Source organism: Salmo salar, chromosome ssa13 (genome assembly GCF_905237065.1).
Source record: "Salmo salar chromosome ssa13, Ssal_v3.1, whole genome shotgun sequence".
In the NCBI taxonomy this organism is placed as follows: domain Eukaryota; kingdom Metazoa; phylum Chordata; class Actinopteri; order Salmoniformes; family Salmonidae; genus Salmo; species Salmo salar.
The window spans coordinates 38,529,942-38,553,110 of NC_059454.1; the positions used below are offsets into that span (position 1 = coordinate 38,529,942).

Sequence of the window (23,169 nt, forward strand, 5' to 3'; positions counted from 1 at the left end):
TCCAGGGTGTTGCTCTCCAACATGCTGAGTCGCTGGTTGAAGCGGTTCATGTGGAGCCTCATTAGGAACTGGAAGCTGTGGTCTCTAACCTCAGGGCTGGGCGTGTTCAGCGAAGGAACCCTGGGTGCAGTCCTATTCAGGTGGACTCGGACCATGTCAGCTATGGGGGTGGTTGTGTGAGTAGGAGTCGTAGGGTGAGTGGCTGGGCGAGTGGGAGCGGGTGGGCGAGTGGTAGGGCGAGTAGGGATGGTAGGGTGAGTGGGTTGGGTACGGTGGCTGGTAGTGGACAGTAGGCTCCATGTGGGGGTGTATGGTCTTTGGCTATAATCGGAGTCCTCCTCTTTTTCCTCATCTGGCTGTTGGCTGTATTCAGTGTCCTCCTCCTCCTCATCTGGCTGTGGGCTATAGTCTATGTCCTCCTTATAATCCTCCTCGTCTGGCTGTGGGCTGTAGTCTATCTCCTTTTCCTTCTCTTCGTCTGGCTGTGGACTGAAGTCTATCTCCTCCTCCTTCTCCTCGTCTGGCTGTGGGCTGTAGTCTCTCTCCTCCTCCTCGTCTGGCTGTGGGCTGAAGTCTATCTCCTCCTCCTTCTCCTCGTCTGGCTGTGGACTGTAGTCTCTCTCCTCCTCCTTCTCCTCGTTTGGCTGTGGGCTGTAGGGTGTGCCCTCCTCATCATAATCCTCCTCCCTCTCCTCCTCGTCTCCACTGCCCTCTGGCACCACATGTTTCCTCAGGCTAAAGTTGAATACTGCCTCACCACACCCCGGCGGGAGGAAACCCTCATAGTCCTCTTGCAGGTACGGGTCCACACAACTGTCTTGTTTTCTTAATGATCAAAACATTAAAATCAGACATAGGGCAGGGTCAACTTATCAAAACATACCAAATGTTTGTTTACCCAGTCACCTCATCGTCATCTTTGCACATCGAGTAGCAAAGATTCGTCAAACAGACATGACATTAGAAATTAGATGTATGCCTTGTAGAGAGAATAATGTCAACATGGCCCAGGCATAAACACTGGCAGCATTAGCCCACAGCTTCTAAACCTTTTAACAAGCAGCTAGAGCAGGAGACTCTGAAAAAGTTCTAGCAAAGCACTCAAGCTAAGGCAAAGGAGAGAAAGCAAAAACCACGTGACATAAGGTTTCCTCAGGACACAACTACAAGTCCAAACACGAAAGACTTGGTTTCACCACTTACTGGCTTTTACGACAAGAAAAGTAATAACACAACTCATTATTACACGTGCAATCCCATGGAACACCATACACATTTTTAAAACAAAAATGCCCATTGATAAACACAATGTCCGTTTGCCAAGCGCACTAATACAACACAGATATTGACCTCTCAAATAGCATAAAGAGCACTGCTACTGCGGAGACCAAACCCAACCCAGAGAAACCTTTACTAACTGGAATGGGTGGCGTTGGTTTGAGATTTGCTTCTCACATTCCACTCCACTAACACTCACATATCAATCATGACTGGTTGGAAAGACTGGTTGAAAGAGGGATGCAATCGGACAGACATGCTACTATACCCGTTTTATAAAGGAAACAAGTGGGTGCCAGACTAGTCACCTCTGCTTTCCGTGCTTTGGCCAGCCCAGCATCCCCAGACCACTGACCAGTAAACAGCTGACCGTAAGGCTGGAAGTGTTAGGTGGAGATGGAGCGAGTCTTACCTTTCGCAGCGCCGGCCGGTGAAGCCAGGGGGGCAGTTATCACATGTAGGCTGACCGTCCGCATCCTTGTAGCAAGACAGAGAATACCTGCAGGAAAGGAAAATACTTTTATCAGTCTTGTAAACCAGTATACAACCCTTCAGGGCCCCCCTTCCAGCATTGGGGAACATCCCGCGCCCCGCCCCTACGTGTGCACGCACCACATCCTTTTTCTATTGGCACAAGCAGTGTTCATGACATAAACTGCTCACACCCGTCTTGTTGGTGGAGAGAATTCTGCATGTTTAAAGCTTATTTCCTACAATTCTACACATTTTGTCATTGGGTCCAAAGAAAATGTTGCAGTTTTAAAGCACATTTTCTTGCAATTCTATACATTCTGCCATGTCTAATGTGTGTTCATGTGATATTTGACTGACCAAAAAATTACAACAATATCTATGGGCTAAAAAACCTAATCCTTCCATTCCGACCCCTCGCGCCCCACAGTTTGGGAACCACTACTGTAGAGCATTGGTTCTCAACTGGTTTTGCCTTGGGACCCAAATTAAACCAGGTTGTCTCAGTCACGACCCAATATTAACATTGCCTTTTTTGGTTGTTGTATTTTTTGGTATTTTACCGCCTTTTTCTCCCCAATTTCGATCTTGTCTCATCGCTGCAACTCCCCAACGGGCTTGGGAAGTGAAGGTCGAGTCATGCGTCCCCCGAAACATTACCCGCCAAACCGCGCTTCTTAACACCCGGCTGCTTAACCCGGAAGCCAGCCGCACCAACGTGTCGGAAGAAACACCGTTCAACTGACAACCGAGGTCAGTCTTTACATTTACATTTTACATTTTAGGCGCCTGCCCGCCACAAGGAGTCGCTAGAGAGCGATGAGCCAAGTAAGTTCCCCCCCAGCCACACCCTCCCCTAACCCGGGCGATGCTGGGACAATTATGCGTCGCCCTATGGGACTCCCGATCACGGCCGGTTGTGATACAGCCCGGGATCGAACCCAAGTCTGAAGTGACGCCTGTAGCACTGCGATGCGCTGCCGTAGACCGCTGCGCCACTCTAGAGGCCCGAAAACTATTTTCAATACTATATTACAAGTAATTGCAGCAATTCATCAAGCAGATTCTTGATGAATAATAATAATTTACAAGGTCAATAGTTTGTGACCACAAAATAAGCCAAATTCTCTGAATAGAGCTGCCAATATCTCTTTATACTGTGATTGAAGAACAATTGTACAGAGATTACATTATTTAATGAGTTTCTACCACTTTCAAGCTGGTTTAAGCAATTTAGTTTAAGTTCAGACTGGAGTATTTTTTCTTTGAAATAAATACTCAGAGACACTCGACCCATTCAAATGCTACCGCGACCCAAATTTAGGTCGCGACCAACGAGTTGAGAATCGCTGCGGTAGAGTACATGAGGAGGAGTGAACTCACTGGTTGCTGGGGGAAGTGCCAGGGCAGGGGCAGGACTGACAAGCCTGAGGTCCGTCCGTCATAGGGTTGCCATAGAAACCTGGCAAACAGCGCTCACACCTTGGGCCGGCAGTGTTGTGAAGGCATTGCTAAAAAAGGGAGACACATGAGAGGGAAGAGAGAGAGTGGCTGGATCCATCCATGGAACAGTGAAATCCTATTATGAGCCCCTGTGTGTCCTGAACCTGTTTCCACATGTTGAGATTCGCCAAGAAACCATTAGCGCATTCCATAGCAGACTTCAAAGCCAAGTGCAGCTGTAGTACTGTACTACTGGCATACATTACAACAGGAGGGTGGAGCGACTTACCAAGCACGCGCCTGTCTCCAGGTCACAGCCGCTGGCGTGGCCGTTACAGTGGCACCTCTCACAGGTACCCAGGTAGAGCCCAGAGCCTGTACGGGTGTAGCCCACGTCACACTCCTGTATAGAAACAGATGGAAAGACATGGGAAAACAACGCATGCAGCACAGTAGACTGTCTTGTCGTTCCATTACAGCATGCTCTAAGAATCCCACTCTGTGTTTCTTTCCAAGACGTCTACAGTACCATGGAACAAAGTGAGCACACTGGAACTTTACAACTAGAAGAGGTAACAGAGGAGGAACTATAAGATCGGGATGTACAGTACATAGATTTTTGTGGTATGTGTGTGCTGTACCTGACATGATGGACCGTTGTAGCCCTGGGGACAGGCACACTCCTCCACTTCCAGGGCCCGTTCGTTGCCTGTGGAATGTGGCACTGCAATGTCCATCCGGATGTCTGAGAGACTGAACAACAGACAACAACACAGGTGAGGCAACAACAACAACAACAAGCATAACAACATCAGCCACATGGATGTTTACAGTAGTGCCTACAGAGAGCTGTTTCCTAAATGACTCTTTAGAATCCTCATCATGTGGAATCATTCGGAGTGAATCTCTACAGGGCACCTGGTTCGGTTTTACCTGGTCTCAACCATGTTGTCAGCGTAGGTGGCTCTGATCATGAAGACTGTAGTATCAGCCAAGGCCATGAGGAGGTGTTCCCGTGTACAGGGCTGTCCATCAGCACGCCTCCATGCAGACTGGTAGGGAGGAAACACAGGGAGAGAGAAACGACGCTCAGTGCAACACTGCCATGGTAAACTCAGGACTGGAGTTGGGATTATAGCCAAAGTTAGGTAATGGCAATTAATGGTAATCTAATTAGGTAATTTAAACAAGATCATCAACGAAGACAACATGGTATTGCATGTTGATGTTAACATTACAAACGGTTTAGAATCAGTCAAAAAACAAACACTCGAGCACCTGAGTGCACACACACACACACACACACACACACACACACACACACACACACACACACACACACACACACACACACACACACACACACACACACACACACACACACACACGGTGTCCCACCTCTCTGAAGGTGACCGTGACAGTGGCGGGGGAGAGGGGCTTAATCTGGGAGAAGTGTTCCAGGAAGATGCCGTTGCCTTGGAGAACCACGTCTGGCTGTCTGTCAATCACCAGGGAGCGTTGCCGGGGCTCGTAGCGCACGGTGTAGCGCAGCTCCCCGCCGTAGGCTGTCACCTGGCAACAACATGTCAGAAAGAGACGTTCAAGATTCTAGAACAACCATTCTCTTTAACTCCACTGGACGGTGGAAAGGTATTTCACTCCATGAGACTCTAAGGATAGCCAGGTCACGGGTCACATGATGACATGACCATGAACTCCAACCAGAAGTAGAGAGCTTCTCTTCGTTTAGGTACGTAAAGCCTCTATAGTTTCCACATGTTGAGAGAGCATGTGGACGGTGACATCTAGCATGACCACATTTAAATCACACCTTGCTTCCAGAGGGAAGACTACTCAGTAAAAATAAACGTGGATGACAGTTTCTCCTGTCCCTATAGTCTACTCTCAGGGTAAGAGGAGAAATACATGCAAGTGTAAAAAAAAAGTCAAAGCCTCCAACCACTCATCTCTCCCCTTGTCTCTCATCTCCCTGTCTTCCCTCTCACCCCTCCCCCTGTCTTCCTTCTCTTCCCTCTCTCCCCCTCTCTCCTTGTCTCCACTCTCTCCCCTTGTCTCTCATCTCCCTGTCTTCCCTCTCACCCCTCCCCGTCTTCCTCCTCTTCCCTCTCTCCCCCGTCTCCCCTTATCTCCACTCTCTCTCCCCTCATCTCCACTCTCCCCCTCTCTCCTTATCTCCACTCTCTCCCCTTGTCTCTCATCTCCCCGTCTTCCCTCTCCCCCCTCCCCGTCTTCCTTCTCTTCCCTCTCTCCCCCGTCTCCCCTTGTCGCCACTCTCTCCCCTTGTCACCACTCTCTCCCCTCTCTCACCTTGTCTCCTCTGAAGCTGTCTGGTAGGACCCAGTAGTAGACGTCGTTGGGGATGTCAGAGAAGGAGCGGTACACCACCTCCGAGGAGCCTCTCTGAGCGATGCCGTCCGTGATGGTTCTGGTATTGGCTCCGTTGGAGAGGGAGAAGAGCTGACCATTCACACCGCCACGGACCTGGGGGACGCAAACACACAAACACACTTTGGACCCATAACACCTCTCCTCAAAGTACAAGATAAAAGTGCGCGGGTACATTAAGACAGGCTCAATGCACTGCTGTGGTTTGGGATGTGCTTGTACATTCCTTGTATTTCCTGACCCCTAAAGTGTCTGGACTACTTCTCCCATGAGCTGTAGAGCATGCTTCTTCAACTCACAGTACTAACACCCTTGATTCAGCAAATCGTCAAACACCATGATTAGCTGATTATTTCAAAGTGCGCTGGTCCTTCACACCCAGTATATCTCCAGGACCAGAGCTGGAAACTCCCGGCTTGCAGTAGAAAATGGTTTGTCTGTTGGCTGACTGTTAGGAGTCAGTATAGTATGGTTACTCCCATGCCCAGGTAAGCTAAGGCCAGTGCGTGTACATTCCTTTTTATTTTCAAATCCCTAAATGTGCCCCCCGTCCACTAACTAACATGCCCTATAGAAAGTTGTGTGTGTGAGTGGTAGTAAGGCCAAGGCTACTGACCTGGTCTCGGCTCCAGGTGGAACTGGCACACTGCTTGGTGACGCCCATACAGAAGCACTGCAGACAGCCCTCTGGGTTGTCCTCCATCAGGTGGAAGGAGCCGCTCTTACACTCGTCACACTGCGACCCCACCACGTTGGACTGCAACACACAGAAAACATCAGCCATGCACATCTGCCATGTAACCCTGGCTGTCCAACCGGCTCATCATTCACTGTCTGTAATCATAAAAGATGATTGTACAACGGCAGCAAAGCCAAACGGGCTCAAGTTTATGACTGTCTCTATGAACAGACAATGGTGTTCAAGTGTTGGTGAGAGTGTAATCTTCTATTACAGCATATCCAAACTCCTACATCTAATATAAAGCCCCAATTCAAACTATGGCCATGAAAAGGAAGTACAGTAACGTAGTATGTTACCTTGCAGGCGCATGGTCTGCTGTTGGAATTCACTGTTCCTCGAATATCACACTTTGAGTTTGCTGAAGGAGGGAGGGAGAGAGAGAGAGGGAGTGGAGATGGATCAACACCTGGGGGTGCTCCACCAACTCTAACCCCTTCACAATCACTCGACATACCAGGCCAATGACCACACCTTCTCAGCAGGTATGATTGATGTTAATAATTACACTGGGTCAAGACCAAGGCCCTTAAAGGTAAAGTAGGACATAAAGCATGGCATGCACTAGAAAGCAGAGTCATAATTTATATGTACAAATGTCTCTGGGTAAAACCGTCCAGGTGAATAACTTTCCTAACACATTCAAGCCTAAAAATGTACATTCCATCCCCCCCCAAAAAAACAAGAAACACTCACGGGTTGTAAAACATTTGCCATTGGGCTGCAGTGGGTTACCCTGGTACCCAGATGCACACCTACGGGGAAAAAAACAAACACTTTCATCAACATCTTTTAGAACTATTCCATATACAGTAAAGCTAGCATTTCTTTAAAGACAGTGCAGAGGTAAAAGTGGAAAATGTCACTTCCTTACTTTTCACAGCGACGGCCGGTGTAGCCAGGCGTGCAGGCGTCGCACGTGGCCTGGGAGTCATGGTCCAGGAAACAGGTGTCGGAAAACCTGAGGAGTCACAAACAAACATCACAGGATATGTACATGAATATTTACAGCTGCCAGTTAATGGGTAGTGAAAGGGGTCACAAGTTGACAACACCAGCAATGAATGAATAAAGCCCAGTGCTCTTCTGGAGTGCTCAGTGAATCTACCCAACATGGACGTAAACCTGCTGTGTGAAAAAGCTCTTTCCATCTCTCTGTCTATCTCCCATGGTGTGTTTGTGTGTGTCTGTGTGAGTATGTGTCACACAGACTCACACAGGGAAGCTACTAGCTATAGCTAACCAAGCTACCAATTACTTCCCACTGGAAGAAGTTAAGCTACACTAAAGTTACCTTTAAGAAAAGTATAGTTTACTGAACTAAAGATACTTTGAAAAAGTAGTTCACTACATCCCAAAATGATCATATGTAAATCTGAAATGTCAGACTGCAAATGACCAGAACAGATCACTATGGGGTCATATGCTAACAGAATGTAGAAACGTGCCTATTAAACACACAAACTATGTTTCAAGTGAGAATTAGGCAGGTCTGATGCCGAAAAAGAAAGGAAGTTATTGCCTACTTTTTGCAAAAAAAAGTTGTGTGTAGTTCCAGTAGTTAGCTACACCGTAGCATGGCAAAAACGTTATTAACTACTGAAAACACTACCTAGATTTGAATTCAGTTCAACTACCGCCAAGCTACTGGAAAAGGTAGTTAAATTACTTTTTGAACTACATGTAGTTCACTACTCCCCAACTCTGGTGTACTGTATGTGTGTATGTGTGTGTGTGTGTGTGTATGTGACCTCATGGTGACCCCTCACCTGCGGGATGTCTCAGTGTATGGGCAGGGACAGGGCTTGCAGTCATCGGGGCGACCTCGCCTGGGGTCACCGAAGTAGCCTGGTCTGCACTTGTCACACTGAGGACCTTCAGTGTTGTGCTGGCAGCTCTGATGGAGGGAGAGGAACGTAGTTCAGTTACTACCTCTATATTATGTACACTTGTCCACAGGTCATTGAACAAATGACGGGTACTTTTGCAAACAGCTACTACAGTCAGGTTAACAATTCAGCCACTGATTGTGAGAGCCACCAACTCAATGCGTTTACTAGACATTCGCGACACTTGCAACCGATCCAATTTACAGCTGAAAGACATAGAGTTCGAATACAACTTCAAAGCTTTGTCATTCACAGCCAGGCTTTAGTATAATGATAACGTTGTGTTGTGAGGAGTCCTCACCAGACATTGTCCACTGATGGGGTCGCAGGCGCTGGCGTGTCCGTTACAGTTGCATCCAGCACAGGATCCCAGGAAGTTCCCTCCAGACACACGCTCAAAGCCAGTGGAGCACTGTTCACAGGACAGTCCTGAGTAGCCAGGGGGACACCTGGGAGGAACACACGCCATGGAAGCCATTACAACTGTCCACAGAAACTATCCTACAATTCAAACACAATACTATGCTAATTTATTTACCATATACCTACAGTTGTAGGCACTAAAAGGTTCTAAGCACTCCTCCTCTTTGTTGTCACGGTTGAAGTCACTTTTTAGTGCCCGTGACTCTATGGAGCGATAAACAACATCTAATTCAAATCTTAACCTCGGCTGAAGTCAGTCTATGGGATCTCACCTGCACTCCTCCACGTCTTTGGCGTTGTCATGGATGTTGTACTCCACAGTGGTGGTGTCCATGACGATGTCACTGAGCGCCACGCTCACCATGTGGTTGTCGTAGACGGTGCGGATGCTAATGCTCTCCAGGCTGGCCAGCGTCATCATCAGGTCCTCACGGGACACCTGGCGACCCGACGAGTGCTGCCAGTTGTCCTACAAGAACACACACAAACCATCGGAGGTCAGACACTGATCATGATCACACAAGGCCCAGACGGCTACATTTAAACTCCACATGGAAGGCCTAGACAGCAACATGTCAGCCAGTATAGGATCATAGATAAGACGTAGACAAATTATCTTAAACCACTGATCCCATATTGCTAGGATCGTCAATTAGATTCAGCAGATTTTTTACTTCAAATAATTTGTCGACTGCAAACTGACCGGAAGAAAGCCCTAATAGATCATATTTGATTAAAACATAATCATTTCAAACCGTTGCTTACATTCGTATACGATCACATACTGTATATCTCTACTATATGTGGGAATACCTTGGAACAGATTTCCAAAATTCAAATCACTTGCAGCTGATTTGCTGGTATTCATACAGTATTTTATGTCTAACAATAAAAAACAAACGTGTGTTTGGGGGAGGGTCCAAATAAATTCACCCTTGGGCTAAATTTGGCCCGTGGGCCGCCAGTTGGGGAACCCTGCTATACTGTACAAATAAGGACTAGAGACAGTTACATTGTTTTATTCATAAAAAGCTTGACAAAGAGTATTTGAACCAAATTAACCTTAAAGTGGGGTGGTTGTTGGCAGATGGACCCACCTCAGTAAACTTGATCTCCTTCTGGTTGACCTCTCTGGAGGGGGTTGGGTTACCCCTGCGGTAGACCAGTCTCTGACCATTCCCGGTCAGGACCACGTCTGGTTTCTCCTCAGGCTCAGTCTCACCACGGGCCAGCGTGTAACGCACCTTGTACTTCAGGGACCCTCCATAGGAATCAATCTAAATAAACAGACATACCGCCGCTGTATTCATTTCATAGTTATATAAGCCAGACAAAGCTCTGACGAAGGCTGTGAGGCTGAAACATAAGCCATTAATAAGAGTAACACAAGCAGTGTGGGGGAGCGTGTTCCTTTGAATATAACTTAAACATTTCTGACACACTTTCTGTGTGCTGACACTTTCAGATGAGCATTTAATTTATAATTCATATAGTAGTTATCTTGCTAGTGTAAGATAATTTCAACATGATGTCAAGGTGAGTCATTGGAGAGACAAGGGTCGTGTTCTCCTGCTCAGAGGTTCCTGATGCATGCCAAACCTTACCAACGCCTGGATAGGTATTTTGCACATCAGCTAACCACATCCTATGGTATAGCAGTATGGTGCCTGACGTGGCATTCAACCATTGGTTGATGCATGCAACGTCTGAGCAGGGGAACACGGATAAAGTAGTGCAGAGCAGAAAGTGATGTAGTGATGATGCTGCACCTTGTTGCCCAGGAACTGGTGTGGCAGCGTCCAAAATGAATCCAGGATGAGGAAGCGCCGTGATAGGTCAACTAGCTGGAACTCCTCTTCCTCTGGGTTGATGAGGAGCTGAGTGGAGGAGAGAGGAGGGGTGCCCGGCCGAGAGGGGTAAGTCACGTTCACTCCTGGAGTAAGGGAGGGAGGCAGGGAAAATGAAATAAGAGTTTTCTCGTACCAGTTATGACATTCATGCTTTGCATGTATAAACAAACGTTTTCATGCTTAAAACCTCTTAAATGTAAAGTCCACATATTTGGGGGCCCTAGTAGATTTGTTTTATTCAATTCAGTCTGGTATGAGAACAGTAGCCTCTATCTGCAAAAGCAGGGTGTCTGCAGAAAGCTTGGTTATCTTGGTTATTGATCAGTGCCTTAAAATCTTTGGTGTGACTTACTACCATATATGGGCATACGAATGTATGAGGGCAGGCCGAGCCGCTGACCTCATTTCAAGACGCCTGCTACCTACATTCCGGTTAGCGTTGTGAAGCATAAACTAAATAAACACAGAATACGTCTGTACACACCGAAAGCCGGGACTCCTCAGATCATGAGGATGTTTTATTTGTCTGCCTGTGACCTACCGTTACTGGTCTCCAGCCCAGAGAGTCAAAATGCTTATTTTACACAACGTTTTCACCAAACAGCAAACATCTTACAAGGTAAGCTTCCATTTGGTCTGTGTTTGAGCTATAGCTACATGGCGGGTATGAAATGAATCCTTAGGTTGATCGGAATCTAATGTTATCTGATGATGTGTGATTTAATGGCAACATCGGATGTCCACCGAGTGACTATATCTTGGCGCGTGAAAAATATGATGTTGCCTGCTTACGAGCCGAAGGCATCCATTACACAGGGGATTGGCTACTACACCACCTTGGCAGTCTTGTAGCCAATGAGATAAGCTTTCCAGGGATATGCAGTTGACCTGGGTGGGACAAAGGAAGGCCTAGAACGTTTAATGCGTACTATTGAACACTTTTTGTATTCGGCGCAAGTGACAAAGTTTGATTTGAACTATTTCTACCTGGCTCAGAGATGAGTTGCACAGAGCACGCTACATTACATTGTAAACAGATTTCATCGCTTTAATTTCATCGCTTTAGCATAAAAGAGGAAACAGAATATTGAACAGGAAGCTAAAAAGAAGGCAGCTATGAATAACTATACCGACATAGAAGCTTTGAATATAATACTGGTCGGACTCGGATCAGGGGAGCGATTTGGACAACGAGGATTTCGACTCAGCTGACGAAGATTGCTTCTTGAACGAATGGATCCACTAAGATCTGTAAGTAAATTATTTTCAATACTTTATATAGCTAATTTACTATATGTACTTAGTTTTTTATAAGTTGTCTGCTTTTTATGGTTTGAATTTAGTTTACATAGGCCTATGTAACAAGTAATTTCAATGTTAGACAATAACTACTTTGGAATTATAAACTCAGCAAAAAAAGAAAAGTCCCTTTTTCAGGACCCTGTCTTTCAAAGATAGTTCGTAAAAATCCAAATACCTTCACAGATCTTCATTGTAAAGGGTTTAAACACTGTTTTCCATGCTTGTTCAAAGAACATTTACATTTTTTTAAACATTTTAGTCATTTAGCAGACGCTCTTATCCAGAGCGACTTACAGTAGTGAATTCATACATTTCATACTTTTTTTCCCGTACTGGTCCCCCGTCGGAATCGAACCCACAACCCTGGCGTTGCAAACACCATGCTCTACCAACTGAGCCACAGGGAAGAACAATTAATGAACATGCATCTGTGGAACGGTCGTTAAGACACTAACAGCTTACAGACGGTAGGCAATTAAGGTCACAGTTATGAAAACTTAGGACACTAACGAAGCCTTTCTACTGACTCTGAAAAACACCAAAAGACAGATGACCAGGGACCCTGCTCATCTGCATGAACGTGCCTTGGGCATGCTGCAAGGAGGCATGAGGACTGCAGATGTGGCCAGGGAAATAAATTGCAATGTCCGTACTGTGAGACGCCTAAGACAGTGTTACAGGGAGACAGGACAGACAGTTGATCGTCCTCGCAGTGGCAGACCACGTGTAACAACACCTGCACAGGATCGGTACATCCGAACATCACACCTGCGGGACAGGTACAGGATGGCAACAACAACTGCCCAAGTTACACAAGGAATCCCTCCATCAGTGCTCAGACTGTCCACAATAAGGCAGGTCCTCACCAGACATCACCGGCAACAACGTCGCCTATGGGCACAAACCCACCGTCGCTGGACCAGACAGGACTGGCAAAAAGTGCTCTTCACTGACGAGTCGCGGTTTTGTCTCACCAGGGGTGATGGTCGGATTCGCGTTTATCGTCGAAGGAATGAACGTTACATCGAGGCCTGTACTCTGGAGCGGGATCGATTTGGAGGTGGATGGTCCGTCATGGTCTGGGGTGGTGTGTCACAGCATCATCGGACTGAGCTTGTCGTCATTGCAGGCAATCTCAACGCTGTGCGTTACAGGGAAGACATCCTCCTCCCTCATGTGGTACCCTTCCTGCAGGCTCATCCTGACATGACCCTCCAGCATGACAATGCCACCAGCCATACTGCTCGTTCTGTGCGTGATTTCTTGCAAGACAGGAATGTCAGAGTTCTGCCATGGCCAACGAAGAGCCCGTATCTCAATCCCATTGACATCTCACAGCAAGAACTGGCAAATCTGGTGCAGTTCATGAGGAGATGCACTGCAGTACTTAATGCAGCTGGTGGCCACACCAGATACTGACTGTTACTTCTGATTTTGACCCCCCCTTTGTTCAGGGACACATTATTCCATTTCTATTAGTCACAGTTCTTTTTTTGCTGAGTTTATATGTTTCATATTAGTTCACTGTTCTAAGTATTATACTTATAACTTTGGATAGGCCACTAAACTCTCATGGCCATTGTTTATTTGTGGTTCTCACCTCTGCCTTTGTCTCCAAAGTGTTACTGTTTGCATTTTGTGTCCTTCACACCTTCTATGTGAGTCACTGTACAGATAAAGTTAAGGCTTGGTGTTTTTACTTCACAGTAATGTCATTTTGTAAATTTTGTCAACTGTAATTCTTTGTCTTACAAAAATATATCAGTTTATTTTATTCACCACAGATTGGAGGATGCAGAGGATTTTGATGATGATGTTTGGGAGCCACCCCTCCCGGTCAAGGTCTTCACCCCCCCACTGCTAAATCAATCACTCTGTCTGATGGTTCTACATCCACTTTTCATAGACCTCTTGAAAAAGAAAATATGGGCTTGTGGCACCATTCGTCCTAACATAATTGGTTTCCCCAAGACCAAGGTAAACAACATGACAAAGACAGCGGAGAGGGGGACTATACGTTGGATCAGGACTAAAAAGCTGCTTTTTGTGAAACGGAAGGACACTAGGGAAGTAACCATGTTCATCACACAACATAAGGCATTCAGTAACGACCATGTCTCAAAGGAGGGTGAAAAAGGAAGAATGTCCCCATTTCTGTGAAGGACTACAATGCCAGCATGGGGGTTGTGGACCGATCTGATGTTCTGATCAGATAGGTCCACACCCTGGTCTTGTGGAGGACTTGGCTACTGCCAGGAAGTGTTATAAGACTTTTTTTTTACCACTTTGTGGACATCGCTACAGTAAATGCTTTCATTCTCCACAAGCAGATGGCCAAAGCAAAAGGACAAACCCCTCTCTCCCAGTTAGCCTTCTGAGAGCAGCTGGTGTTGGAAATGGCTGAATTGGGGGCTCAAAGCAACCTCACAACCATCACAACACCCCCTACTCAAGGTGATCGCCACTATCCAACACATGACAAAAGGAAGAACTGCAAGCATTGCACAAAACACAGGAGGGGGAAAAAAGGGTGAAATGCCAGATCTTCTGTCCGAAATTCCAGTTTGCTTTTTGTTTCCTGGCAGAGAGGGACTGCTTTAAAGACTATCACGACATGCACAAGCTACGGATGAGTGCTATTTGTAAATAGTTCCGCTTATTTATATTTTTTCACCTTTTTTTAGTGGACACGTGTGTAACCAAGTTTGTGTTTGATAAGACCTTTTTATATATATATGTTGCTTTTATATTGTTTTTGTTTACAGTTCATTTGTATGTGGGACCAACACATTGGATATGCCAAAGCTAATTGTTCTGGCACTTTGGAGAGGTTGTCAAAACACTTGGATATCCCCTGTATGTCCCCCGACACCACCACAATGTTTGAGAGAGGTTGGTGTTGTGGAAATTTTGTTTTTTATAGTGACCAATAACTTTTAGGCACATCCAGTGTGCAAAAACAGTGCAATTACCACAGTCGGACACTTTTGAGAGGTTGAAAGGACACTTGAATGTACCCTGGATTATGGTTGCACATTTTGGGGAATATTCAGAGGTGGAAACTTTCCGAGGGATTTAATGGGAATATATGGGAATTAACGGAAATATATGCAAATTAATATTAATACCATTTAAATGTTGATGTTTTTTGCATTGGATATATTTACCATATCATATGGAGACAGAAACAAACATTTTACCTTATCATAAGTAGACATAAATGCAAATTATTAAATCCTTCCAATAGAATTTTTTTAATAAAAATTGTTATGAATTGAACTTTAATTGAGTTGACTCTTCACATGGGATGATTTCACTGAACAACAAAAGAAAGGGAATATTGAATGATCCCCAATGATCCATCGCATCTCCCAAAAATGTTTTCAACATACATCTGTAAAATGATAGTCTAGAAACTAAAGCTTGGTTGTCTTCCTCTCAGGCTTCCATGTCTTCTCCCTGGACCTCCTAAATATCCACCTCTTGAACATCAGACTCTGAGGCCTCATCTTCACTGTCACTTTTCAACCTTGTTGAGGATGGCCTGTTGTCAGGCTCAAAAGCCAACAATTTGCCCAGATGGCAACCAATTTTTAAACCCTTGTATTGGTCAGCCTGTTGCGTGCTTTGGTGTGTGTGTGTTTGTGTTCCCAAACAAGGACCAGTTGCGCTCTGAGGCGGCTGATGTTGGTGGGATTTGGAGGATGGAGGCAACAGGGGAAAGAGCCTCAGATCCACAAAGTACCTTCCATCAGGTGGCTGATGAGATCTGTTGGCACGACTGCCATATTGCAGCTCCATCCCAAAGCCCTTACTTGGAAGTGTACTTCGCCAGACTGCCAAGAACCTTGCCCTCATCCAGGTCAAGGTGGCGAGACACGGTAGTGATGACACCATAGACCTGGTTGATCTCTGCACCAGACAAGATGCTCTAGCCAGCATGCTTGAGGTCCAACATGTACGCTGCGGTGTGTATGGGCTTCAGGCAGAAGTCTTCACACTTTTTGATGTATTTTCAGAACTGCAGTTTCCTCCGCTTGGAGCAACAGTGAAGTGGGCAGGGCAGTACGGATTTCTTCTTACATCAGCAAGCAAAGTCTGAACATCAGACAGGATGGCAGTCTCCCTCAATCCGTGCAATGCCTACTGCTTTCTACCACCAACACAATGTTTGAGGGAGGTTGATATGGTAGAAATTGTGTTTTTATACTGAACAAATAGCATTTAGGGATTGCAGATATGTAATAGCACTAGAATGATGTAATTTACAGACATATATCACTTTGGAGAGGTTTATGGACACTTGACCACATGTGAAACCACTTACTAAAAACATCTGCCCATTTCTAGTTGTTAGGTCTATCAATCCCATTTTCTTTCCTTCTGATATTGTTCACATGTTATAGAAGCCATCTGATGTCTGTTTCCAGCTCTAGTCATCAATAATTCACTTAGCTTGTCAATGAAAGATGACTTCAAAAACAACAAAAAGCGGTGTGTGCTTGATCTTATGTATTCTGAACTATGTAACCCCTATCTACCTTCTGATCATTTCCTCATCTCCCAGATGTCTTATTTTCAAATATACCACATTTCTGCATGTCAGAATCATGTAATTACACATGAATAACAGATACTTTTGGGTATGTCTATTTAGGCGGAAATCTACATTTTGCCATTACGTTTAAGAGGTTAAAGACGTTTTTTATGTTCAGTAAAATCAATTACAAATGTCTTTGACTTTTTCACTAAATGTTTAGTTAAGGACAAATTACATCAATCATGACGTGCATGACAGGCATTAGTATTTGGTGAAGACCAGTACCTTTGAAGTCGTCCTCGTCAGTGAAGCGCAGATTGATCTGGTTTCGGTAGCGTCCAGTGTTCCCACAGTTCTTGGTGATGCCGAAGCAGAAGCAAGAGATACAACGTCCCTCCACACTGAAGTGACCGTCAGGACAGTTTCCTGGTGACGATGGCAGAGAGGATGAGAAAACTGAACAAAAGGACAGCACGGTGCAAATAGAAGACATTAAACAGACATAGAACAGGCAAATAGATGCAGACAGACATAACATTTTAGGCATTTCATATACTCACAAAGCCATTATTTTATTATTGAAATAATTCATTATATGGTCTTTATACAGGTGTTGTGGTTGCTCATTCCAGGGAAGAGTAGCACACAATACCTGATTCCCACTACAGAGCCAACACAATCCATGATCTTTCCTTCTCACATTGTCCTTTCCAGCATGGTCCCAGCAGCTATGGTGGATGTCCTTTCCAGCGTGGTCCCAGCAGCTATCCTTTCCAGCATGGTTCCAGCAGCTATGGTGGATGTTCTTTACAGCATGGTTCCAGCAGCTATCCTTTCCAGCATGGTTCCAGCAGCTATGGTGGATGTTCTTTACAGCATGGTTCCAGCAGCTATCCTTTCCAGCATGGTTCCAGCAGCTATCCTTTCCAGAATTGTACCAGCAGCTATCCTTTCCAGCATGGCCCCAGCAGCTATCCTTTCCAGCATTTCCCCAGCAGCTATCCTTTCCAGCATTTCCCCAGCAGCTATCCTTTCCAGCATGGTTCCAGCAGCTACAGTGGTTGTCCTTTCCAGCATGGTCCCAGCAGCTATCCTTTCCAGCATGGTCCCAGCAGCTATCCTTTCCAGCATGGTCCCAGCAGCTATCCTTTCCAGCATGGTTCCAGCAGCTATGGTGGATGTTCTTTACAGCATGGTTCCAGCAGCTATCCTTTCCAGCATGGTTCCAGCAGCTATGGTGGATGTTCTTTACAGCATGGTTCCAGCAGCTATCCTTTCCAGCATGGTTCCAGCAGCTATCCTTTCCAGAATTGTACCAGCAGCTATCCTTTCCAGCATGGCCCCAGCAGCTATCCTTTCCAGCATTGCCCCAGCAGCTATCCTTTCCAGCATTTCCCCAGCAGCTATCCTTTCCAGCATGGTTCCAGCAACTACAGTGGTTGTCCTTTCCAGCATGGTCCCAGCAGCTATCCTTTCCAGCATTGTCCCAGCAGCTATCCTTTCCAGCATGGTCCCAGCAGCTATCCTTTCCAGCATGGTTCCAGCAGCTACGGTGGTTGTCTTTTCCAGCATGGTTCCAGCAGCTATCTTTTCCAGCAGCTACGGTGGTTGTCCTTTACAGCATGGTCTCAGCAGATATGGTGGTTGTCTTTTCCAGCATGGTTCCAGCAGCTATGGTGGTTGTCCTTTCCAGCATGGTTCCAGCAGCTATCCTTTCCAACATGGTTCCAGCAGCTATGATCGATGTCCTTTACAGCATGGTCCCAGTAGCTTTGATGGAACCATGCATAACCAGGCCAGCTCAGATCAGCTAGGCATGGCTTAGCTTGGCCCTATAGTGTGATTCAGGCAATAGAGTACATACCTGGTTTCTGTGTGAGGCTGAGCACCCCGTCAGGGATCCCAAAGACCAGGCCCTTGGCGTTGATGGCCTCACAGGTGTACGCCCCCTGGTCCGCCTCCTTTACGTCACGGATGGTCAGGCTGCCACGCCCATTCTCACTGGTCATTGAGATCCTGGGAAGACAGATACATATACATTGCTTACATTGATGCTTCAACCACATCAAATACTGCAGCCTGTGTGCGACTCTCCTCTAACCGAAGTGACGATTCACTTTTCAATGTTAACACCGGAGTGTCTACAGGGCGTTCACAGGACAAGGACTATTATGACTCTAAATCTCTTTACTGAACTGACATATTGCTACAGGAAGTGCCATACAGCCTACTCTCTGCAACATTAGGCTTTCAGTGTGGTATTTAATAGTGATTGAGTTAACTCTCTGTAGGAGTTTATTTTGACAGATAATATAGCACTTTACTGTATAAAACAGCCATTCAATGGATATACAGTAAGCTCTGTTATTGGACATGATTGGCCACAAAGCAATAATTGAATAACTCAATACTTAATGACAGAAGTGTTTGAAAGATGTCTTCTTTGAATCAAACCAAACATGACTTGTCTGTAGATATATGACCGTGCTTAATCAGCAATGCATGAAATGCTGCATTTTGTGGGCTAACGGGATTGGATAGAGGACAAATCCTCAGTCATTTCAAAATCGTTATGGTCTGTTTCCAATCAATTATACGCAAGACTCATTTCACACAATCCCACAAACTAATCCCGGCTTTCTTTCCAGAGCTATCACTGCACAGATCAACACTCTCTTCCATAATGGCATCAGACAGAGTTTGAAGAGAAGCCACTTGTATCACGTAACAGAGGGGTTCAGAACGCCACATTAAATACTTATATGATGCATATCAACTGTAATATTATCTTCTGGAGTCGAATGTTTGCCAACACTCACACACATTTTCAAACACAACTTAACATCCCATCGACTCAGGCTGGGGTCATTCAGACTGGGGCCATTGGCCTAAATGTCAAACTAAGTTTGTGATAAGAGCTGTTATGGGGTGAACCAGACATGGTTGGAAGGAGTAGGAGGACTGTACCAACTCACCTGCCACTGATGGGGATATGGCCCCAGTTGAGCCTCCAGGTGATGATGGGGGTGGGAACACCAACTGCCACACAGTTGAAAGTCACCGTCTCCCCCCGCTCCGCCTCAATAGATTCCTCCGGGGGACTGGTCACTGTGGGAGGAGCTTAAAGGGAAAGTTATGAGAAAACAATATGAGCATCTATAAAGCCAAGTATGCATGCACTGTGTGACACATGATGGCGCACACACATTTCAAAACTAGTCCCCGCTACCCAACCCCAATTTAAAAGGGCAGTGGTTTATTTGTGGACTCAAACTCTTTGGTGAGGCACAAACATGATGGAAAGTCCGGAAAAAAATAACTGTTTGTCATGGATGGACAGTTCTGCACTGTCTCTGTCACCACAGTGTGAATGGAGTCACTTCAGTGGTCACGGTACAAAGGAACCTACGGGGTGACTACACAGGTGAGAGGCAGAGGGATGCACAGAGAAAATGGGGTTGGAGAGAGAAAGAGAAGAACAAAGAGAAAGAGGGAGAAAAGGGGGGGGGTGAGGTTTTGAGGGAGAGAGTGAATGAGTGAATGAGAAAGAGGCTGAGAGAGACAGACAGCTAGAGCAAGATTGTCAGAGAGAGACAGGACAGAGGAAGACGGACAAAGACAGAGAGACGGTATGATGGTCAGGGACTTACTGCAGCCGTACTCATCCGAGCGGTCAGGGCAGTCAGGCTCCTCATCACACTGATAGCTAGATGGGATGCAGGTGCGGTCACTGAGGCACACAAACTGCTCTGGGGCACACGTGTCACCTGGACCTCTGGTGGCTGGAACACAAGAAGAGATAGAAAATGACTTCAACTTCATTCATGTAAACACAGAAACTCACAAATGAAAGTGCTTTTTAGTCTAGGACTAGAAAAATGGTCCTTTAGTGTTCAACCAATAAACGTTGGATGTGGAACTCACGGCAGTTGGTCTCGTCTGAGTTGTCCTCGCAGTCGTTGTCTCCATCGCAGCGCCACAGCTTGAGAGCACAGCGGCCGTTCTTACACTTGAACTCATTGGGTTCACAGGGAGAGGGCGTGCCTGGAGCCAGACAGAGGGGCGTGATCAGAGGAGCACTTCAATCAGACACCTTCATCAGGTGTGTTTAAATGAAGCAGATGCAAAGCTTTGTGACTGATGATTGTGTGTGTGTGTGTGTGTGAAAGGATGATGAATGGGAGAGATAGAAAAGGGCACACAAACTGATAAACGGCCACACAAACTGATAAACTCATAAACGTTGCCCTCCTCTCTCGCCCTCCTTCTGTGTGCCTCCCTGTGCGTATACTGCACTTTTGAAGTCTTCGTGTGTGTCCCTGATTCTCACCACATCTGAACTCGTCGCTGCCATCAGAGCAGTCCCTCTCTCCATCACACAGGTAGTCTCTGGGGACACATTCCCCGTTCTGACAGGTGGCCTGGTCCACTTTGCAGGGCCCTAGAGGGTCAGGGGGGCCAAGGGGGCGTGTGGACTTCCTGATGGGGGGGTGGTGGTGGTGGGAGGGGTCGGGGTCACTGGTCCAGGCTGAATCTTATCTGATCAGATCAAAATCAAAAAGAGTTTTTAAATACTGTTCATACAGCCATAACCAGAGTTGCCCTGAGATATGGCTGTAGATGCCATGGTGTTAGAAGCCACGTCAGGGCAATATCCAGACATGACGCTCTTCTTAGGAGACAACAAACTTCAGACCCTTTGTCATTACTCCACACTCCACCACACCAATGCCATTTCCGATACACCACACTCCACCACACCAATGCCATTTCCGATACACCACACTCCACCACACCAATGCCATTTCCACTCACCACAATCCAGCTCATCACTCATGTCATTGCAATCAGGTCTGTTGTCACACAGGTACTCCAGAGGGATACAACCCCCATCCTGACACGTGTGCTCATCCTTCATGCAGGGCAGAGGGTTGGGGACCACTGAGAGAGACGGGGGAGGGGGGTGGGGTTCAAGGGTCAGACATGCACGGCTAAAAGGCCACCACACAACACAACGCTTGCTGTTCAAAAATCTGGTTTAATACAAGGAGACCTTCCACGGTGGAGGCTGGCGTCACTTAAAATCGGAAGATGGGCTCATTGTAATGGCTGGAATGGAATGGTATCACAGACGCCATGTATAATACCGTTCCATTCCAGTCATTACTATGAACCGTTCTTCTTTCACCAGCCTCCACTGACCCTCCTGGGTCACAGCAGGTCATGCTCGGGCCTGGGGCTTCTCAAAGGTCTAACAGCTTACTGTACTGTACCGTAGGTGGGAAATGGCCTCGTTCGATAGGCAATTGAGATCCTTCTGAAGAAACTCTTGACGATTTACACACTACAGAAACTCTGATGGTTTTTTAATTATTATTATTTTTTTAGCAAAAAGCCATATCTGTAACTAAACTCATGCCATGCAAAAATCTTCGCAGTCCTCTTGGGCAATCCAAAACCAAAACGTTGTCAGACATCTACTCTAGGTGCACACATGCATAACATTCCTGCGTGAACTCTCACAGATCTCCAGAGAGCTAGTTGTCATCTCCATGCTCCTCATCCAGAAATAGCTACAGAACAGTCATATCATTTCTACAGCAGCTCTGGCAGTCTCCGTGCAGCAGGCATGGTACCACACCTGGGTTCAAATACTATTTGACGTCTTTCAAATACTTGTAGCGTTTGCTTCAGCCTGCCTGGAGTGACAGATGGGCGGGGTTTGCTCTTTTGCTAGTTTTCTATTGGTTCCATTGAGCCATGCATGCTCAATCAAACCCATCTAAAATATTTAAAATGATTTCCAATAGCATTGAACCCAGGTCGGCATGGTACAGTACAAACCTGGGACAGCCATGGGGTTCACAAGGGGCAGAGCTAGAAACCAGAGAGACAAGTTAAGGACACTACTTAGGGTTCACCTAGCCCTCCTTTTTCTTTATTTTCATATTGTATTGTTTTATTGACAGAAATAGGCCAGAATGAAGGGGAGACTTATAGAGGAGAAGTCAAAATAGTGAAGAAGAACGGTGAAAAGAGGCCACCACCTAGCCCTTTTTAGCTTGATGCCTTGGGCTGGCTAGCCTAGGTTATTTGAAAGATTGTAATGAGATATGATCAATGTCTGAATTAAATAAAGAATACTATAGCTATTTTTTTCTCTCACTTGTACAGCATTTATAGTAGGAAGATGTCAGTTACAACTTCCTAAATTGGATGCCATACATTTGACAACTTCCTTACATGGAAACTGTACCGTACACTGGACAGCCCTGATAACGCGGAGTAAACATTATCCCCTGTGGTTGTTACCTTCTCCCAGGCGTCTGAACTGGAAGCCCTGGACAGAGGTGATGTAGGAGGCGATGGTTCCCTCCTTCACCACTCCATACAACACGTTGCGGATCTGATTTTCGTTGTTGTTGTAGTCAGAGCCCACGTCAAGCTCTACAAACACATCCACTCCATTCTGCCTGGGCATCTTCCTACACAGACCAGGACAGGACAGAGGGGGTTGTTAGAGACGGACGTGATGACAATAACATTTGGGGCGGCAGGTAGCTTAGCGGTTAAGAGCGTCGGGCCAGTAACCAAAAGGTTGCTGGTTCAAATCCCCATGTCGACTAGGTGAAAAATCAGTCAACATGCCTTTGAGCAAGGCACTTAACCCTAATTGCTCCTGTAAGTCGCTCTGAATAAGAGTGACTGTTAAATTACTAAAATTTCTATTTTACAGTACAGTGCTCACGTTTGAATCTATGTTTGGCCCGGGGCATATCATGATTTTCTCATGCTAAGAACATTGATTAGTTACACGCAGCTTGGAGA

The 23,169-nt window shown here is 46.1% G+C and overlaps 1 protein-coding gene across 1 annotated transcript in view; it reads right to left on the reverse strand.

The window, feature by feature from the left end:
- LOC106567148 (basement membrane-specific heparan sulfate proteoglycan core protein) overlaps window positions 1-21,566 on the reverse strand; it is an 86,598-nt gene extending 65,032 nt beyond the window's left edge. The window contains exons 1-24 of the mRNA XM_045692753.1: window positions 21,530-21,566; window positions 21,157-21,282; window positions 20,672-20,875; window positions 20,266-20,385; window positions 19,992-20,123; window positions 19,317-19,461; window positions 18,206-18,357; window positions 16,627-16,767; window positions 10,419-10,582; window positions 9,747-9,926; window positions 8,922-9,118; window positions 8,528-8,675; window positions 8,107-8,234; window positions 7,212-7,298; window positions 7,034-7,092; window positions 6,637-6,698; window positions 6,215-6,355; window positions 5,521-5,694; window positions 4,591-4,764; window positions 4,126-4,244; window positions 3,834-3,945; window positions 3,482-3,595; window positions 3,133-3,260; window positions 1,691-1,777 (exon numbers count right to left, since the gene is read on the reverse strand). Of these exons, the coding sequence (XP_045548709.1) occupies window positions 1,691-1,777; window positions 3,133-3,260; window positions 3,482-3,595; window positions 3,834-3,945; window positions 4,126-4,244; window positions 4,591-4,764; window positions 5,521-5,694; window positions 6,215-6,355; window positions 6,637-6,698; window positions 7,034-7,092; window positions 7,212-7,298; window positions 8,107-8,234; window positions 8,528-8,675; window positions 8,922-9,118; window positions 9,747-9,926; window positions 10,419-10,582; window positions 16,627-16,767; window positions 18,206-18,357; window positions 19,317-19,461; window positions 19,992-20,123; window positions 20,266-20,385; window positions 20,672-20,875; window positions 21,157-21,282; window positions 21,530-21,566 (3,131 nt within the window). The remainder of the gene's footprint in view (window positions 1-1,690; window positions 1,778-3,132; window positions 3,261-3,481; window positions 3,596-3,833; window positions 3,946-4,125; window positions 4,245-4,590; window positions 4,765-5,520; window positions 5,695-6,214; window positions 6,356-6,636; window positions 6,699-7,033; window positions 7,093-7,211; window positions 7,299-8,106; window positions 8,235-8,527; window positions 8,676-8,921; window positions 9,119-9,746; window positions 9,927-10,418; window positions 10,583-16,626; window positions 16,768-18,205; window positions 18,358-19,316; window positions 19,462-19,991; window positions 20,124-20,265; window positions 20,386-20,671; window positions 20,876-21,156; window positions 21,283-21,529) is intronic.
- Window positions 21,567-23,169: the final 1,603 nt, after the last annotated feature.